Source organism: Colossoma macropomum, unplaced genomic scaffold (genome assembly GCF_904425465.1).
Source record: "Colossoma macropomum unplaced genomic scaffold, Colossoma_macropomum, whole genome shotgun sequence".
Taxonomy (NCBI): domain Eukaryota; kingdom Metazoa; phylum Chordata; class Actinopteri; order Characiformes; family Serrasalmidae; genus Colossoma; species Colossoma macropomum.
Window position 1 is genome coordinate 663564 of NW_023496020.1, and position 16671 is coordinate 680234.

The following is a 16671-nucleotide window of genomic DNA, read 5'->3' on the forward strand; positions in this document are numbered from 1 at the left end:
AAAGCGCTGGAGAGTTCTGAAGTGGCCAGCAATGAGTTCGGATCTAAATCCCATTGAACACCTGTGGCGAGATCTTAAAATTGCTGTTGGGAGAAGGCACCCTTCAAATATGAGAGACCTGGAGCAGTTTGCAAAAGAAGAGTGGTCATAAATTCCAGTTGAGAGGTGTAAGAAGCTTGTTGATGGTTATAGGAAGCGATTGATTTCAGTTATTTTTTCCAAAGGGTATGCAACCAAATTAAGTTGAGGGTGCCAATAATTTTGTCCGGCCCATTTTTGGAGTTTTGCGTGAAATTATAACATTTTTGGCTTTTTTTTCCTGGGAGAAATACTTCATTTTCTGGAAAAATTTCAGGGGTGCCAACACTTTCGGCCATGACTGTACATGCTTGACATCTTAACAATCGAAAACACTTTTTGGTGCCATATAGAACCATAAAAAGACATTCTCTATCAATCTGAAGAACCATTTCACAGACAACAGGAGAGAGAGAAGAAGACAAGTGGCAAAGAGAGAAAGATAAAAAGAGAGAAAGACAGAAGAGAGAGAAAGCAAAAGAGAAAGAAAGAGAGCGTAGAGAGGGAGAAGAAGAGAGAGATAAAGAAGGTGAGAGAGAAAGAGAGAGAGAAGGAGAGTGAGAGATAGAAAGAGGGAAAGAGAGAGGAGAGAAAGAGAGAGAGTCAGAAAGAGTGACAGTGAGAGTGAAAGTGAATTAGTGTTTGTTCAGACAGCATAATTTCACCCACCTCTCTCTCTCTCTCTCTCTCACTGTTTCTCTCTGTCTCCCTCTCTCTCTCTCTCTCTCTCTCTTCCTCAGACGGTGGTTGTGGGTGAATCAGAGGTTTGTTTTTTTCCTTCACGGCCAAACTGCTAAAAGCAGACTAGTTTAAACACCCTTGCGGGTAAGGAGGGGCTGTCGCCCTCGGAAACGGCCCACTGTCTGCCCGCTTCACCTCACACACCACGCCAACGCTGTCTCAGCCTCAGAGAAAAACTCTCTAAAACACACACACACAAAACCAGACGTACAGCACCGTGCAAAACTCTGAGACCCCCTTTGTTTATTTACTTTCCAGTCAAAACAGACATTAAGCGCAAGTTATTTATTTTTCAGCATGAGGAAATAAGCAGAATACATTTAACCTCTTTCTGCAGTGCCCGCTAGTGACAGTTCTGCCACCAGAATGGAAATCAACTCAAATATATTTTATTACTATAATCAAATAAAATATTTGTCCCCGTAACTCTGTTATTAGAAAAACTAGGACTGTCGTTTCTCTGTGTGTGAAATGTTGAGCTGCTAGTGAGCAATGAGGAGTGAAAGAGAGGGGTGTGAAAAACTATTCACACCTCTCCACAAAGACGGCCGTGCTGAGATAAAACGGAAAACTGCAGTTGTTTTCAAACAATCCTGCACAACTGACACAGTAAACACACACAGTGATTAGGCACAGTAACACTTTTCCACCACATGGTACAGCTCAATTCGACTCTACTCGCTTTTGGTACCAGCTACTTCGTTTTCCACTGCAGATATAGCGCCCACTCAATGTAACTGGTCGTCACGGCGATACCACAATTGAGCTGACCCAATTAAGGTGGAACAGAAAAATTCAAACATTAAGCTGGCAAAGAAGCTAACTTCAGCTTTGTGTAAGAAGATGCTAATGTTAATCTATTATGAATATCTACAGGGATTAAGGAATGCTATATCTTACCTAACTACTAAACATTAACCATCATTGTAAATAAATAACTACTACATCAAGTTAAGATCCCGTGAATAGACTATTAAATGATATAAGCTTAATTTGAAAGCAGAGGAAAAACAATCACATTAACAGGTTCTTTGTGCATCACCAACCACATGACCATATCTACACATAAACATCACACAAACACTAAAGATCACACAAACATGAGCGTGGATCGCTCCATTGTATATATTTCTATCCTGCTTTCTGAGATGCAATATTCTTGAAATAGTGTAATTTTGCGCAGTATCTTTCTTAAACTGCCCCTCTGCAATTGTACTGAATACAGTCCAGCAGCATTGACCGCCCCAAAATGGCGGAACCATTGACATGACTGCCTGGACCCAATGCAGCATCTAGGTATGTATATCTATGCTCACGCTCCTCTAGCGCAGTCTAAACAGCGGTCTGCACCCAAACACTCTTGGCTCTGCGTGTGGGCGGAGGCGAGTGTGGGCTCTGGCTGGTGGTCAGTGAGGATGTGAATACTGTGCGTGTTTGTGGCGGCTCAGTCTGAACCCTGCAGACCAATGCTGACACCATACTGACCCACACTCACCGAGCTGGTCATTAACGCCGCAGTTCAGCTGAGTCGTGTCTCGGCTGTGTGTTTAAACACGTCTGCACCCAAAACCTCACCTGAGTCTCAGCCACGGCCTTTATTTACACCTCATTCTCTCCGGGTCACTTCACCAAACTGCTCACAGTGCCTTATTTAGCTTGATCAGACACTAATTTACTGACCCGACAGCTTTATTTGGCCTTACTGAGCTATTTCAGTTTACCAGTTTGTTCCAGATCTCCTGATTTTGCTTCATCAATTCGAGCTTCATCAATTTGGCCTTATTTAACCTTTAAATGGCCAAAAACTGCTGGCTTTCTTGATTTAGCAAAGTGTCCAGATCTCAATCCGGCTGCATTCAAGAATTCCTACTGTCCAAATTGTCCAGATCCCTTTATTTGGCCATATTTAACTGCTTAAGTGGCTCAGATGTGCTGGCTTTCTCAGTCTACCAAATTATCCACATCCCTTCGTTTGGCTTTATTTAAGAATTCCAACTGAAGTTGCCAGGACCTATTGATCAGCCATATTTAGCTATTTCACTTTAATAAAATTGGTCTCTTATTTGATTAATTTGACTAACTCACTTTAAAAATACTTTAATTTACAACTCCATTTCGAAAAAAGTTGGGACGCTGTGCAGAATGTGAATAAAAATAGAATGCAATAATATGCAAATCATGTAAACCATATTTTTAAATGAAAATAGCAGAAAGACAACATATGAAATGTTGAAACTGAGAAATTTAATTGTTTTTTGAAAAATATATGCCCATTTTGAATTTGATGCCAACAACACATTCAAAAAATGTTGGGGTGGGGGCATGTTTACCACTGTGTTTTATCACCTCCTCATTTAACAACACTCTAGTAACTGAGGACACCGACTGCTGTAGTTTTGAAAGAGAAATGTTTTCCCATTCTTACTTGATGTAAGAATTGACTTCCGCTCCTCAACAGTTCGAAGTCTCCTTTGTCGTTTTTTTCATTTCATAATGTTTTCAGTGGGTGACAGGTCTGGACTGCAGACAGGGCAGCTTAGCACCTGGACTCTTTTAATATGGAACCATACTGTTGTAATACATGCAAAATGTGGTTTGGCATTATTTTGCTGAAATAATCAAGGCCTTCCCTGAAAAAGACGTCATCTGGATGGCAGCATATGTTGCCAAAACCTGTATATATCATTCAGCATTAAGGGTGCCTTCACAGTTGTGTGCCTTGCATAGAGATTTCTTTAGATTCTCTAAATCTTTTAATGATATTATGTACCGTAGATGATGAAAAGCAAAAGTTCTTTGCTATTTTATATTGAGAAACCTTATTTTTGAAATCTTGCACTATTTGATCGTGCAGTCTTTCACAGAGTGGTGAACCCCTTCTTGTCTTTACTTCTGAAAGACTCTACCCCTTGTTTTCGAGTGTCACCCTAACCCCTTGGAGCTGAGTTACAAGGGGTGGTGGTTGAAATCTTGCCCTATGAAATGGGACAACCCTAAAAAAAAATAAAAAAAAACATTGCTTCATTAACAGGCTACTAGCGGTGATCTGTAGGTGCCCCGGCCCATCTTCAGTGATAGCAGAGAAGGGAAAAGTTCAGCAACCTTGCTGCTGGGCTTTAGTTACATTTAGGACATCATATGCTTTCAAAGAGGGGGTTTAAGACAATTATTTATTATCATCCACCGCTAATTCTTCAGTGATATGAAGCTGAAGTCAACTATTCACCAGCTTCTTGTTTGAATTTTTCCCGTTCCACCTTAAATGGTGCAGCAGTTACATTCTGGCACTTCAGGCGTCAATACTGCTGGACTATTTAAGGTGGAATGAGAAAATTCAGTAGCTAGCTAGCTACTAAGATATTAGCATGCTATTAGCGATTTTTTATGCTTGTTATGAAGAAAATGACCATATTACATTGAAACGACATTAAACACAATGGTTATCATCATTGAACCATTCTCTGAAAAACCTCAATTTGGGGGGCCATGTAGCCCTAACACTTTGCCCTACCCCTCTATCTCAAACAGAGGGCTAAGGGCTAAGTGGTAGGGGCAAGGGGTGAAATGGGATTGGGCCTAAATCATGTTACTGACCTGTTGCCAATTAACCACCTAGTGTTTTATTTTAGCATTACACAACTATACCAGCCTTTTGTTGTCCCCATCCCAACTTTTTGGAACGTGTTGGTGGGATCAAATTCAAAATGGGCATATATTTTTCAAAAAACAATATAATTTCTCAGTTTCAACATTTGATATGTTGCCTTTGTACAATTTTCACTGAAATATAGGGTAAAAAATTATAAATGAAATATAAATGATTTGCATATCATTGCATTTTGTTTTTATTTACATTTTGCATTTTATGATAAAGTTCTTTGTTAGATTCAGTTCAGCGGGACGGCAGTACAGAAGGTCGCGGGGTCATGCTGATGATGCAGTGCTCCTGCTCCTGGAGCCCAGAGCGCAACATTTTACCTGGAAGTGGCTAATGCAGCAAGTTCTGGGCAACAGCGTCAGCTAAACATCATTACAGTGATCACATCTGCTGCTGTGAGCCGCTCTGAGGCCGGAGGCAGGGTCAGTCTCAGAGTGACCAGAGAAAAACAACATTAACCCAGTTGCTCCTGCGTTTCCTGCTGAAACCACATCAGCACAGACGTCACCGCTTATATGTCCTGAAGTCTGGATGAGAAATAAACAGGGGTTTGTTTTTATAGCTTGTGAGGACACTGGGTCACATCCCATGTATTATACATACACACAAATACTTGCAGAACATAAGCCCCACAGAGAAGCATGAAGGTGGGAGCATCATGATGTGGAGCTGCTTCTCTGTGAACAGTACTGAGGCATTACACACCGCTGAAAGAAACATGAATCAAGTGATATACCGTTTAACTAAATCTGGGGAGAAGATGGACATTTCGACAAGACAATGACCACAAGCCTACTACCAGAATAACTCAAAGACTGGTGTCTGAAAGAGGTGAAGGTGCTTGCAGGGCTCAGTCTCTGGGGCAGGGCCTGAAAACTGTTCAGCTCTATTTTTCTCTCTTTTTGGATTATTTTATCTAAAATAAAACAATAAAGCTCCAAAGTCAGAGATGTGAGTAATCACAGAGCAGAGCAGATGATGTCACCAACAAAAGAGAATGAAACTATGAATGAAATTATTTATTAATTAAATTTTCAATTAAATACACATTTCTATTTTATACACAATATAAACACATAAGCTGTAGGTTGCTCAAACACTACATATTTATATTAGTTTATTAGTTATATAGTAACAGTAACTATAATTTGCACTTTAAATTCTACCTATGATCTAGTTACTGTTCATGTACACATCTGTATTTACTGTCTGTGTGCCTGTTGTCTTTTTATCTTTTTATTTTATGATTGCACTGGAGAAGTAACCCTAAAAGTTTTGCATTATACTGTATTGATATAATGACAATAAAGTTGAATTGAATTGAAATTTAAAAAAAAGAAAAAGAAGCTGAATGCTTGTTTCTCCTCACTGTCTGTGTGAGCATCTATATGTGTAATAACAATGTACCTGATATGTATATACAAGTGTCAGGTTAGTCCTGTTTCTCTCTGTGTTTATTACAATCTGAACGTTTTTATCCTGAAGATGTACAGTAATAATCCACTCCTCTTCACTGACTCTGATCAACTTTCTAAACGTCCTGGAGAAACTTTGCTTTCCTCTGCTGCCACCTAAAGGTCAGACTCTGCGTTGCAGCAATCAATTCATGCTACGGGCGTGGTCAAGCCCTTACTCATAAACCAAGGTGCAAAATACAGGGGGTTCTGGGGGGTCTAGGATTCCCTATTTAAACTCCTGAATGTCCAAGGATCAAAATTTGTCTCTGAAAATGAACTTATTATGATGCAAAATAGAGGCTCAGATTCAAATCCAGTGAAGCTGATTGTTTATCTGCTTCATCCACACTAATAATAATAATAATAATAATAATAATAATAACTGGAAAGGGATAGATCGTGAACTTCAAAAAGCCAGCTAATTACGTTAAACGTTAAAATGGTGAAAGACTGCTGATGGTTGCTAAAGTGTGGTTTAGATGTTGCAAGGCGGTTGCTACAGTATCCAAACTGGATGGTAATGTGATGCCAGGTGTTATCTTAAACTGCTCCCTTAAATCCACCACCACCTTAAATGTAATCCTAAATTCAATGCCACCTTAAATTAACTGCCACCTTACACGTAATCATAACATGAATTCACTGCCACCAATTTGCTGATGACACTACCATCTTAGGCCTCATCACTGATGGAGCTGAAACAGAGACGAGGTCAGCGCTCTGTCAGATTGGTGCCATGACAGCAATCTCTGTCTCAACATCAGCAAAACAAAGGAGATGATCGTGGACTACAGGAAGCTGCAGAGGGGTGGTCATTCTCCCCTATTTATCAATGGAGCTGAATTGGAGAGAGTCAGCAGTGTGAAGTTCCTCAGCGTATACCTCACTGATGACCTCACCTAGTTCCTCCACACCAACACTATGGTGAGATCTGCCCGTCAGCGTCTCTTCTTCCTGCGTAGGCTCAGGAAGTTTGTTCTTCTTCCTCAGATCCTCACCAATTTCTACAGATGCACCATAGAGAGGTGTGCATCACTGTCTGGTACAGCAGCTGCACCACCTGCGACCGTAAGGCCCTTAAAGGAGTGGTGAGGATGGCAGAAGCCATCATAAGCAACAAACTACCAGCCTTACAGGACATCTATCAGTCCTGCTGCCTCAGGAAAATCAAAAAGATCCAGTCAGACAGCGTCACCCAGCACACAGCCTGTTCACCATTCTGTCATCAGGCAGGAGATTTCACAGCATACATGCTAGAACAACATGGCTAATGAACAGTTTCTACCCACAGGCTGTCAGGCTTCTGAACAAGCTGTGAAGCTGTGGGTCCTTCCCCAACTACCATTTCACTCAGTCACTTTGTTATTATTATTATTATATCATATTACTGCTATGGACAATAACACTAAGTCACTTTAAATAACAATAACACTGAGTGATATAAGCCACTTTAAAATGTATATATTCTTCACAGATTATCTCTTGTTTAATATAAATATATTTGCACATAGCAGAGAGGATTTTTTTCCTTACATAGGTCCCTCCTGTCTCTATATTTTGTGTATATTTAATATATTTCAGTTTCAGTAATTTCTTGTATTTTTATTTTTACTTTGTTTACTTTCTGTAGAGTGATTGACTGAGCCTCACCACAAGCATTTCAATGCATGAATGTCCTGACATGTTGTGCAAATGACAAATAAACTTGAAAATTGAACTTGAAATGTACAGATACAATTACCTGCCACCTTAAATTCACTAATACCTTAAATTCACTGGCACCATAAATGTACTGATACCTTAGACAATGCTGGAGTAAAAATGGTAAAAATAGTAATAATAATAATAATAATAATAATAATAATATAATTATTATTATTAGTAGTAGTATTGTTATTATTATTATTATTATAATTATTATTATTATAAAACGAATAATAATAACACAATTTTTTATTCAGAGCACTTTTCATACCAGTGGCAGCTCAAAGTGCTGTACAGAGAGCTTAACAATACCTAAAACCCTTAACAATACCTTAAATGTAATCATAAATTCAATGCCACCTTAAATTTACTAATACCTTAAATTCACTGCCACCATAAATTTACTGATACCTTAATACACTGCCACCTTAAATTCATTGCCACCGTAAATTTACTGATACCTTAGACAACGCTGGAGAAATAATAATAATAGTAATAATAATAATAATAACACTCATTTTTATTTTGAGCACTTTTTATCTTGGTGGCAGCTCTTTACAGACAGTTGATAAAGCTTAACAATATAGAAGAAATTATGAGTATTCATTTACAATCATATAAGACAATGGGAAATAAGAAAATAAAAAGATAAATAACAAAGAGACACTTTTAACTACAAGCTAAGATAAAGAGATACGTTTTAAGGTATTTATTAAAAGCGAGCACTGAGCTTTCATGGGATCCCCAAATACCAGGGGGTCTTTCACACAATGCTCATAACAGAGACCTTTACAGTGACTTTCATGCTGACTAGTTTAGATTCTGTGCTCTGTCTTGCTGCTCAGTTGCTGAATTGGTTCACCAACTGTTTCGTTTGTTTTAATATGCAGGTTATACAGGCTTTTGTTATGCATATAATTAGAAGACAAAGACATGTTTCCATGGTGGGCCACAAAGTTAACACAAAACATCTGAGGTATATAAACACAATAAACAGCTGAAAGTTCTCCAACTGTCACATTAACAGAAGTGTTTATTAATGTGCGTCGTTACTGTAAATCTAAACTGAATAAAGTAAACATGAGCACACACAAACATCACAGCCATCATGGTGTAGAAGTGTGAGAGCCATGCAGGACCCCAGGTGGAGAACAGTGTAAATAAGACAAACAGCATAGATCACATTTCAAATCATCTTTAATGACATCGTCAAAACTTACCTGCACATTTTTTCTAAAACAGAATGTGTGTGCTTGCATTCGAAAAACTGGAAACATGTTAAATATCAACTTCTCCTCCAGATACACTTCTAAACCCACAGAGGCTGCTTTATTTACAGTACGGTTGTAAAATTTCTGTGCTTTAAGACAACAGATGTGGGCCAGTTTGGGCTAGTTTTAGGCTGTTTCTGACTGGACTGTCTCGTTTCCTGAAGTTAAGAGTTTACATCAACACTCTCTGACAAGGATTTCCATTATTTCTACTCTATTTGTGCTGCCCAGGCTCCGCCTACAAACACGTTCTTTTGTAATTACTGTAGTGAAGTTGGACACTCTTTAGACAACACTAAGTGATCCTTTCACACACACAAAATTAATGGCACTAGAAGTGAATAACTGACTAAATGTAGGTATTGTGATATAAACTGAGTCTGTACATATAGAATACAGTACCTACAAAAAGTAACTTTACAGGACAACAAAAATTCTCATAATATTTTCTTCCAAGGAATTTTGGAACATTTCTGTTGGCCTGTTTATCATGACATTTTAACACAACATAAAGGACAACTGCCTTTTCCAAATTATGTCAAAAAATTAAAAGCAATAAAAATTGAGATACAAGGATTTGTCCCAAAAGCAATATACATATTTCACAGTGTTCTGTAAAGACTAACCTCATAACAGTAGAAGACATTTGTGGGCGGAGCTTAGAAGGGTAATAGACTGCTGGGTTTCAAAGTGGTAACTGGGCTTAATTAAAAAAAAAACATATACAAAAAAAATGCAGGTGTTCATGTTTTTGTGTTTGTCCCACCTGCTTTACAAAAGATTAAAGGTTTTTTCAGCAGTTTGTAATCTAGTCTGTATCTGCTGTATCTGTATCGTATGGTTTATTACCACACAGACAACTTCAGCAAGCTTCCCTGAACAACAGAAACATCACGACTTAAAAGTTTCAACCACTTTCAGGAATTCTTCAGTTAAAGGTGTTTATAAATAAAGCTGAACATCTGTATAAGTGGATCTTTCAGAGATGGAACAAGTTCTCCAGAGAGAGGAATCTGTGGTAATTTGTTGTGTATGATGCTTTATATGGTGCTACGGTTACAAGCTTGACATCTATGTATATACACATATATACATTTTTGGCGCTATACACACATTTATATGTTCACAACACATTCTCCATAAATCTGAAGAACCTTTTCACCATGCAAAGAACCACTTAATCATGCAAATGTTTATTTCAGTGTTCCTGGTTCTTTCTAGAACCACTGTCTTTACTAGAGAACCCTTGACGAACCATCTTTTTTTAAAAGTGTAGGTGGAGTTTTCACAGGCCCCGCCTCCTCATCACCATAGTTACCAGAAAACCTTGTGAAAAGTGAAAGTAACCTGCATTCACAGAATTCAGCATCTGTCCACTGACCTCCATTATAAGTGAGTTGAGAGTCATTATGTCTTCTGTTGTGCTGAGATTACTGTGTGTGGTAATTGAGCATTTGCCACAGGTGCAGCAGATAGAGAAAGGCTGGAAAAAACTTCCTTAAAAGTTCTGTTTCCACACATACACAGCACTGCGCAAAAGTTTTAGACATCTAAGCATGTCACTTAAAGCCATTTGTCTTGGCCGTAGAAACCACAGTATGTCATTGAAATATATGCAAATAAACATACATGCAGTGAAAAAGTAATAAGAATTTCTTATTTTGGAAACATTTCTCCTTCAGACATTACACGGATTTGTTATATAAGCAGCACCTGACTTGACACAATTAAGGGCTGATTATCAATGATGACTATAATAATACTTGACTTCCTCCAGGAGAGGTTTAGAAATGGAATTACTGTATTAATATTATTCGTATTTATTGTTTTCTGAGCACATAAACGCTTATTGCCCAGAAGAGCTTGACAAATCGACTCTCGGGTGCCTAAAACTTCTTCATAGTGCTGTACACTGTGGAGAATCTCCTCTGCAGGTGCTGACTGTCCGCTGGACTCTGCTGGCCTTTGGCTTCAGAGAGAGTGTGTGCGAGTTTTAAGTCCGTTTGGCAGGTTTGGCGATGAGCTGTCTCTCTCTCTCCAGCTCTCTCTCTCTCTGCTGCTCCCTCTCCAGCGCCTCTTTCTGTCTCTGCTGCTGCAGCTTCAGCGCTCGCTTCTGCTCACACAGACACCAGAGAGAGAGAGAGAGGGGGAGAGAGAGAGATTAGAGGAGTTCATGATCAGTAATCAGAATGATAATAAACCTTCTCTCTTCATATACCAAGAACCAGTCTTGGTGAGTCACACATGTATGACATGTAACACACTGTAAGGCCCAATACCATTTCTTATTTTTACCCCTATCCCTTGTTTTTGAGTGTCACCTTGCCCCTTGGGACTGAGTGATAAGGGCTAGTGTTTGAAATTTTCCTTACGAAATAGGGCAACCCTTCAAGAACCCGACACGTGATCAGTAGTGGTTGGTGGCTTTTATGTTAACAGATCTGCAGCAAATCAGAGAAATGTTAGGAAACTAAGATATCTATAATGCCTGGGAATGCTGCTGGATCGGTTTGTGGTATGTAGGATAGACTGGATATGCTGCTGGATCGGTTTGTGGTATATAGGGTAGACTGGGAGTGCTGCTGGATCGGTTTGTGATATGTAGGGTAGACTGGAAGTGCTGCTGGATTGGTTTGTGGTATGTTGGATAGACCGGGAATGCTGGTGGAATGGTTTGTGGTATGTAGGACAGACTGGTAATGCCGGTGTATTGGTTTGTGGAGGTTTGTCTTTCTGTGAAGGAGCTTTTAAAGGTGGACGTTTGGTTCCTATCACCACCACTGTGAACAACTGTGACCTGGTAAGTTTCTCTTAACCATTTAATTAAGGAGATTTTTTTGAAAAATCAGTGGAGTTCCCCTTTAAAAAATCAAGAATCCAGCCCACCAGATTATTACTCAGGTCAAACTGTTCAAGAAGCCTGCTGGTTAAAATATGGGGTTGAATTGTTTTAAAAGCAGAAATAAAATCTACAAATTAAAGTCGCTTATGGGACCCTCCAAATGTTTAACAAGCAGGTTAAGCAGAGTGACTGTGACATCCTCTAATACTCTGTGTGGCCTATAAGCAGACTGCATGTTGCATTAAGATTTGTTTTTGAATGTTTTAATGAAAATGATGAAAGGGCAACAGTTTTGAGATAAGTGGTTTTGGAAACGGCGACTATCACAGCGTCCTTTCAGACCTTAGGTAGATGCTGTGACTGTAAAGACTTACGAAAAATGTAATGGAATGCATGACTCAGCTCTTTTTCAAAATTTAAGTAATCTACCGCAGATGTTGTCAGGTCAATGACTCACATCTACTTTTGCCGACAGGAAGGCCTTTTCCACATCCTCTTAGTCTATGTCAAAGTACTGGTTATCTGTAAGCTTACAGCTCGGTTCCTGAATTTCATTACTGACATCAAAAGATTACTACACAAGTGTGTGAATATCTGTACATAAGCAGATCTCTACACATGTAGGTCTACAACAGAGGTCAGCAAACCCAATAATAATATATTCCAGATATTATCCAGATATAGCCACTTTTCTCGCATCTCTGGCAGGAAACTTTTCCAAAAGTAGTTTCTTGTAAAACATCTCTCAACATTTGATTATTTCTGAGGCTGGCAGCTTCTCATTCGCCAGCTTCTTCTTCGAATTGTTCCACCTTAAATGGTGCCTGAGGCACCAGAATGTAACTGCTGCACCATTTAAGGTGAAATGGGAAAATTTGAACGAGAAGCTGACTTCAGCTTCGTGACTTTTTAGTGTTTGTCAGTTTCTCGTTTGCAGATTAAATGTATCAGGAAACCAGCTGGAGTGATTATAAAAGCAAATAAGTCCATTCGTCTTCAAATTATCGTTGTTCGTCTTAAATCTCTCTCTTTGTCTTTTCGTTAGCTACTAGCTAGGCGAAATTGTTGTGTTTGTTAATATGGTAACCATGGTAAAATGACCATTGTATTACAGAGAAGTTGCTGTAATACAGTAAGAAGGTTTGATGGAACAATTTAAGTGTAAAGTGTGAGGTGTCACTGTGGTTAATGAGTGCTAAGCTCTGGGGAAAAAAGATGTTAGCATTTCACTTACAATGGTCACTGTGAGCCGTGTGATCAGGTGGGGGTGAAAAGCTCACCTTTAGTTTGGAGGTCTTGTCATGCAGAGTGACCATCTCCTTCCGAATGTTCACCAGTTTATTGTGATACACTTTCGCCTCTGTGAACTACACACATAGCAGCACCGTTAGAGAAACAGCTCAATCACTCGATCACCCTCAGAGCTACAACAACAAACAGCCCTGAACAGCTGCAGCAGTGTGACAGCTGGGTGAAGGTGAGGTAAGGACAGCTGTGCTTACGCTCACAGTACGTCTCACCAACAGGGCTGACCATTTATTTAACCAACATCCTTGAGCAAAAACAGAAACTACAATAATCATTACTAAGCGTATTAACTAAACATGCATGTCTGTCATTTAAAGAGCCCATATTCTACATTCTTCTTGTATGTTACTTTGACCTATAATTCTTTTTTTTTTATATTAACATTTTCCAACCTCCTTTTATCCCTTAGGATTAAGCAGGTGTTTTTATTACTGTGCATGTAAAACTGATATATGTAAATGAGCTCTATTCTGATTAGCTGCCCCTATTCAAAAAGTATTCTGGGCTCAAAACACTCCTGAATAGGTATACATATATTTACACACACTATATGGCCAAAAGTATGTGGCCACTTGAGCATCACGCCTATATGAGCTTGTTGGACATCTGATTCCAAACCATGCTTTGCGGCTATAACAGCCTCCACTCTTCTGGGAAGCTTTCTACAAGATTTTGGAGTGTGTCTGTGGGAATTTGTGCCCATTCAGTTAAAAGAGCATTTGTGAAGTCAGACACTGATGTTGGACGAGAGGGCCTGGTTCACAATCTCCGTTCTAGTTCATCCCAAAGGTGTTCAATGGGGTTGAGGTCAGGGCTCTGTGCAGAACACTGGAGTTCCTCCACACCAAACTGGTCAAACCATGTCTTTATGGAGCTGCTTTGAGCACAAGTTTCACACGTTTCTCTAGAGTACAGTGGGGCGTGCTTTACACCACTCCAGCCGACGCTTGGCATTGCGCATAGTGATCTTGGGATTGTATATAGGTGCTCAGCCATGGAAACCCATTTCATGAAGTTCCCCAGCACAGTTCTTGTGCTAATTTTGCTTCCAGAGGAAGTCTGGAACTTAACTAGTAGGTATTGGGCAATTTTTATGCTCTATGTGGTTCAGCACTTGGTGGTCCCACTCTGTGAGTTTGTGTGGTCTACCACTTCGTGGCTGAGCTGTTGTAGCTCCCTAGACATTTCCTATTCACAACAATAGCAGGAAATTCGCAGATCTAGCAGGACAGAAATTTCACAAACTGACTTGTGGCAGAGGTGGCATCCTATGACAGTGTCATGTTTAAAGTTACTGAGCTCATCAGTATGACCCATTCTACTGCCAGTGTTTGTCTATGAAGACTGCAAGGCTATGGGCTGAATTTTATCCACCTGTTAGCAATGAGTGTGGATGAAATACCTGAACTCAAAAGTTTCACATACTCTTGGTTGTACACTTAGACACACATATATACAGACATGCATTTGTATGTATGTATGTATAAAACACGATGTACACACACACACACACATATATATATATATATATATATATATATATATATATATATATATATATATGTGTGTGTGTGTGTGTGTGTGTGTGTGTGTATACACATACATATCTATCTATATATATGCATAAACACACATATATGTGTGTTTGAGACAGAAAAATCTCACCAAAGAATTCAGATCGATGATGGTGTTACACTCTCGAAACTTGGTTATTTCCTGCTCCAGTGTTTCCAATAATATGACCTGATTCTGTCTGCAGAGAAAAACGGAGACATTATCATCATATCATGTCATATCATCATCATTTTACTCAAGTTTGATATTTCCAATGTATCATTCCAAAAAAATAAGTTCCACTTATGACTCTCAGACTCTCTTAAGTTTATGGAGCACAGTGACTGGAAAGCTCTCCTTTAGCCTGTGCAGCACACCTCACACTTTCAAAGCGCATGTTTAAGTTGAAATAGCATCAACTTTTGTGCCAAGCACTCACAAAAAATCAGTACATCAAGATATATGTGAATAAACTCTGTTCTGATTGGCCATCCTGTATTGCACATCACTGAAAAAGCAGTCCAGGCTAAAATGCTCCTTATGAATAATAAAAACATGTTGATTCCTGTGACATCACAAAAACAATGCATTCAAAATGGGCTGTATAACAGCTCCCACATATGGACTTTACCCACGTTTCCATAATACATCACAACTCTTATATTAAAAAAATTAATTTTCAATGACATGAGTTATATGAGAATTTATAATGTTAGAAAGAAGATATCTACGTCAGCTCCTGCAGGGCTCGTTTGGAGGTCTGCAGTTGGGGTAGGTAGTGAGAGATCAGCCCCTCAGTCAGTTTCTCCACAGCTTCTTCATTCACGACCACCAGATCCTCCACACCTCCAACGTCACTCTCAGCCTGAGGCTCTGCAGACTCCACACACACTGCACCAACAGGACAAAATATTTACAACATGCATAAGAACATGTTCAGCTGGAGTTTATATACAAGAATACGTTCAATCTTAGCTTAGAACAGTCTAAATACTACTGCTGGAGTTTTTAAACACTGTGTCCACTCACTGTCCACTCTATTAGACACTCCTACCTTGTTGGTCCATCTTGTAGATGTAAAGAAAGAGACTATAGCTCATCTGCTGCTGCACAGTTTGTGTGGGTCATCCTCTAGTCCTTCATCGGAGCTCACAGGACGCTGCCCACAGGACGTTGTTGGCTGGATGTTTTTGGTTCTTAGTCCAGCAGCGACACTGAGGTGTTTAAAAACTCCAGCAGCACTGCTGTGTCTGATCCACTCAGACCAGCGCAACACACACTAACACACCACCACCACATCAGTGTTACTGCAGTGCTGAGAATGACCCACCACACAAATAATACTTGCTCTGTGGGGGTCCTGACCATTGAAGAACAGGGTAACAAAGTATGCAGAGAAACAGATGGACTACAGTCTGTAACTGTAGAACTACAAAGGGAAACTATTTGGTCAGTGGAGCTGATTAAATAGACAGTGAGGGTAGAACTAAGGAAGTGGACTTAATGTTATGGCTGATTGGTGTATATGTATGTTGGCTGACCTGTGTTGGCCGGTGGCTCTGCACCCTGAGGGAGGGGCTGGTCAGCATCTCCAGCTTCTTGCTCCATTAGGATGAAGCTCTGATCACAGGAGCCCTTTAAGAGAACCAGGATGTTTGAAAAGCTGCAATCATCAGCAATAAAACATGCAATCACACTGTGCTGTTACGCCACGTGTAGTAAATGAAATCTATCAATATGATGAGTATAAATGCTGTAACCGCTCTGATCTGACAGAGCACACACTCACTAACAGGAAGAACACAGTCTCAGTAACTACACAGCTCTTATTTAAACACAAAACACATTTAAACAGGTGAAATTTAGCTGCTAAAACTCAGAAACATAAAGCCGTAATTCACCTGCCGACATTTCTGCAGTAATTTTTTTAAAAATCCTCCAAAAAAACAACACTCACTCAGCCCTTAAAAACATCATGTGACATTTTACCGAGTCCAGCAGCAACGGGCGACGGCAGCGAAGCACAGTGTCAGAATAAAAGTGTCCGAATTTAAAAAT

General features: G+C 39.5%; 1 protein-coding gene across 1 annotated transcript; it reads right to left on the minus strand.

Annotated features, from left to right (window-relative positions):
* Positions 1–10674: 10674 nt before the first annotated feature.
* On the minus strand, positions 10675–16622 carry bloc1s6 (biogenesis of lysosomal organelles complex-1, subunit 6, pallidin). Its single transcript, XM_036564545.1, has 6 exons — positions 16515–16622; positions 16155–16248; positions 15345–15504; positions 14725–14812; positions 13032–13118; positions 10675–11022 (listed from the first exon to the last, which is right to left on the minus strand). Exons 2-6 carry the CDS (start codon positions 16219–16221, stop codon positions 10903–10905), a joined length of 522 nt encoding a protein of 173 aa, XP_036420438.1. The 5' UTR covers positions 16222–16248; positions 16515–16622; the 3' UTR covers positions 10675–10902.
* Positions 16623–16671: the final 49 nt, after the last annotated feature.

Coding starts and splice junctions, on each gene's coding strand:
- bloc1s6 (XM_036564545.1), bottom strand. CDS start 16,221: ATGGAGCAAGAAGCTGGAGATGCTGACCAGCCCCTCCCTCAGGGTGCA. Junction 15,505..16,154: donor AGAGCCACCGGCCAACACAG/GTCAGCCAACAT, acceptor CTGTTGGTGCAG/TGTGTGTGGAGTCTGCAGAG. Junction 14,813..15,344: donor CGAGCCCTGCAGGAGCTGAC/GTAGATATCTTC, acceptor TTTTCTCTGCAG/ACAGAATCAGGTCATATTAT.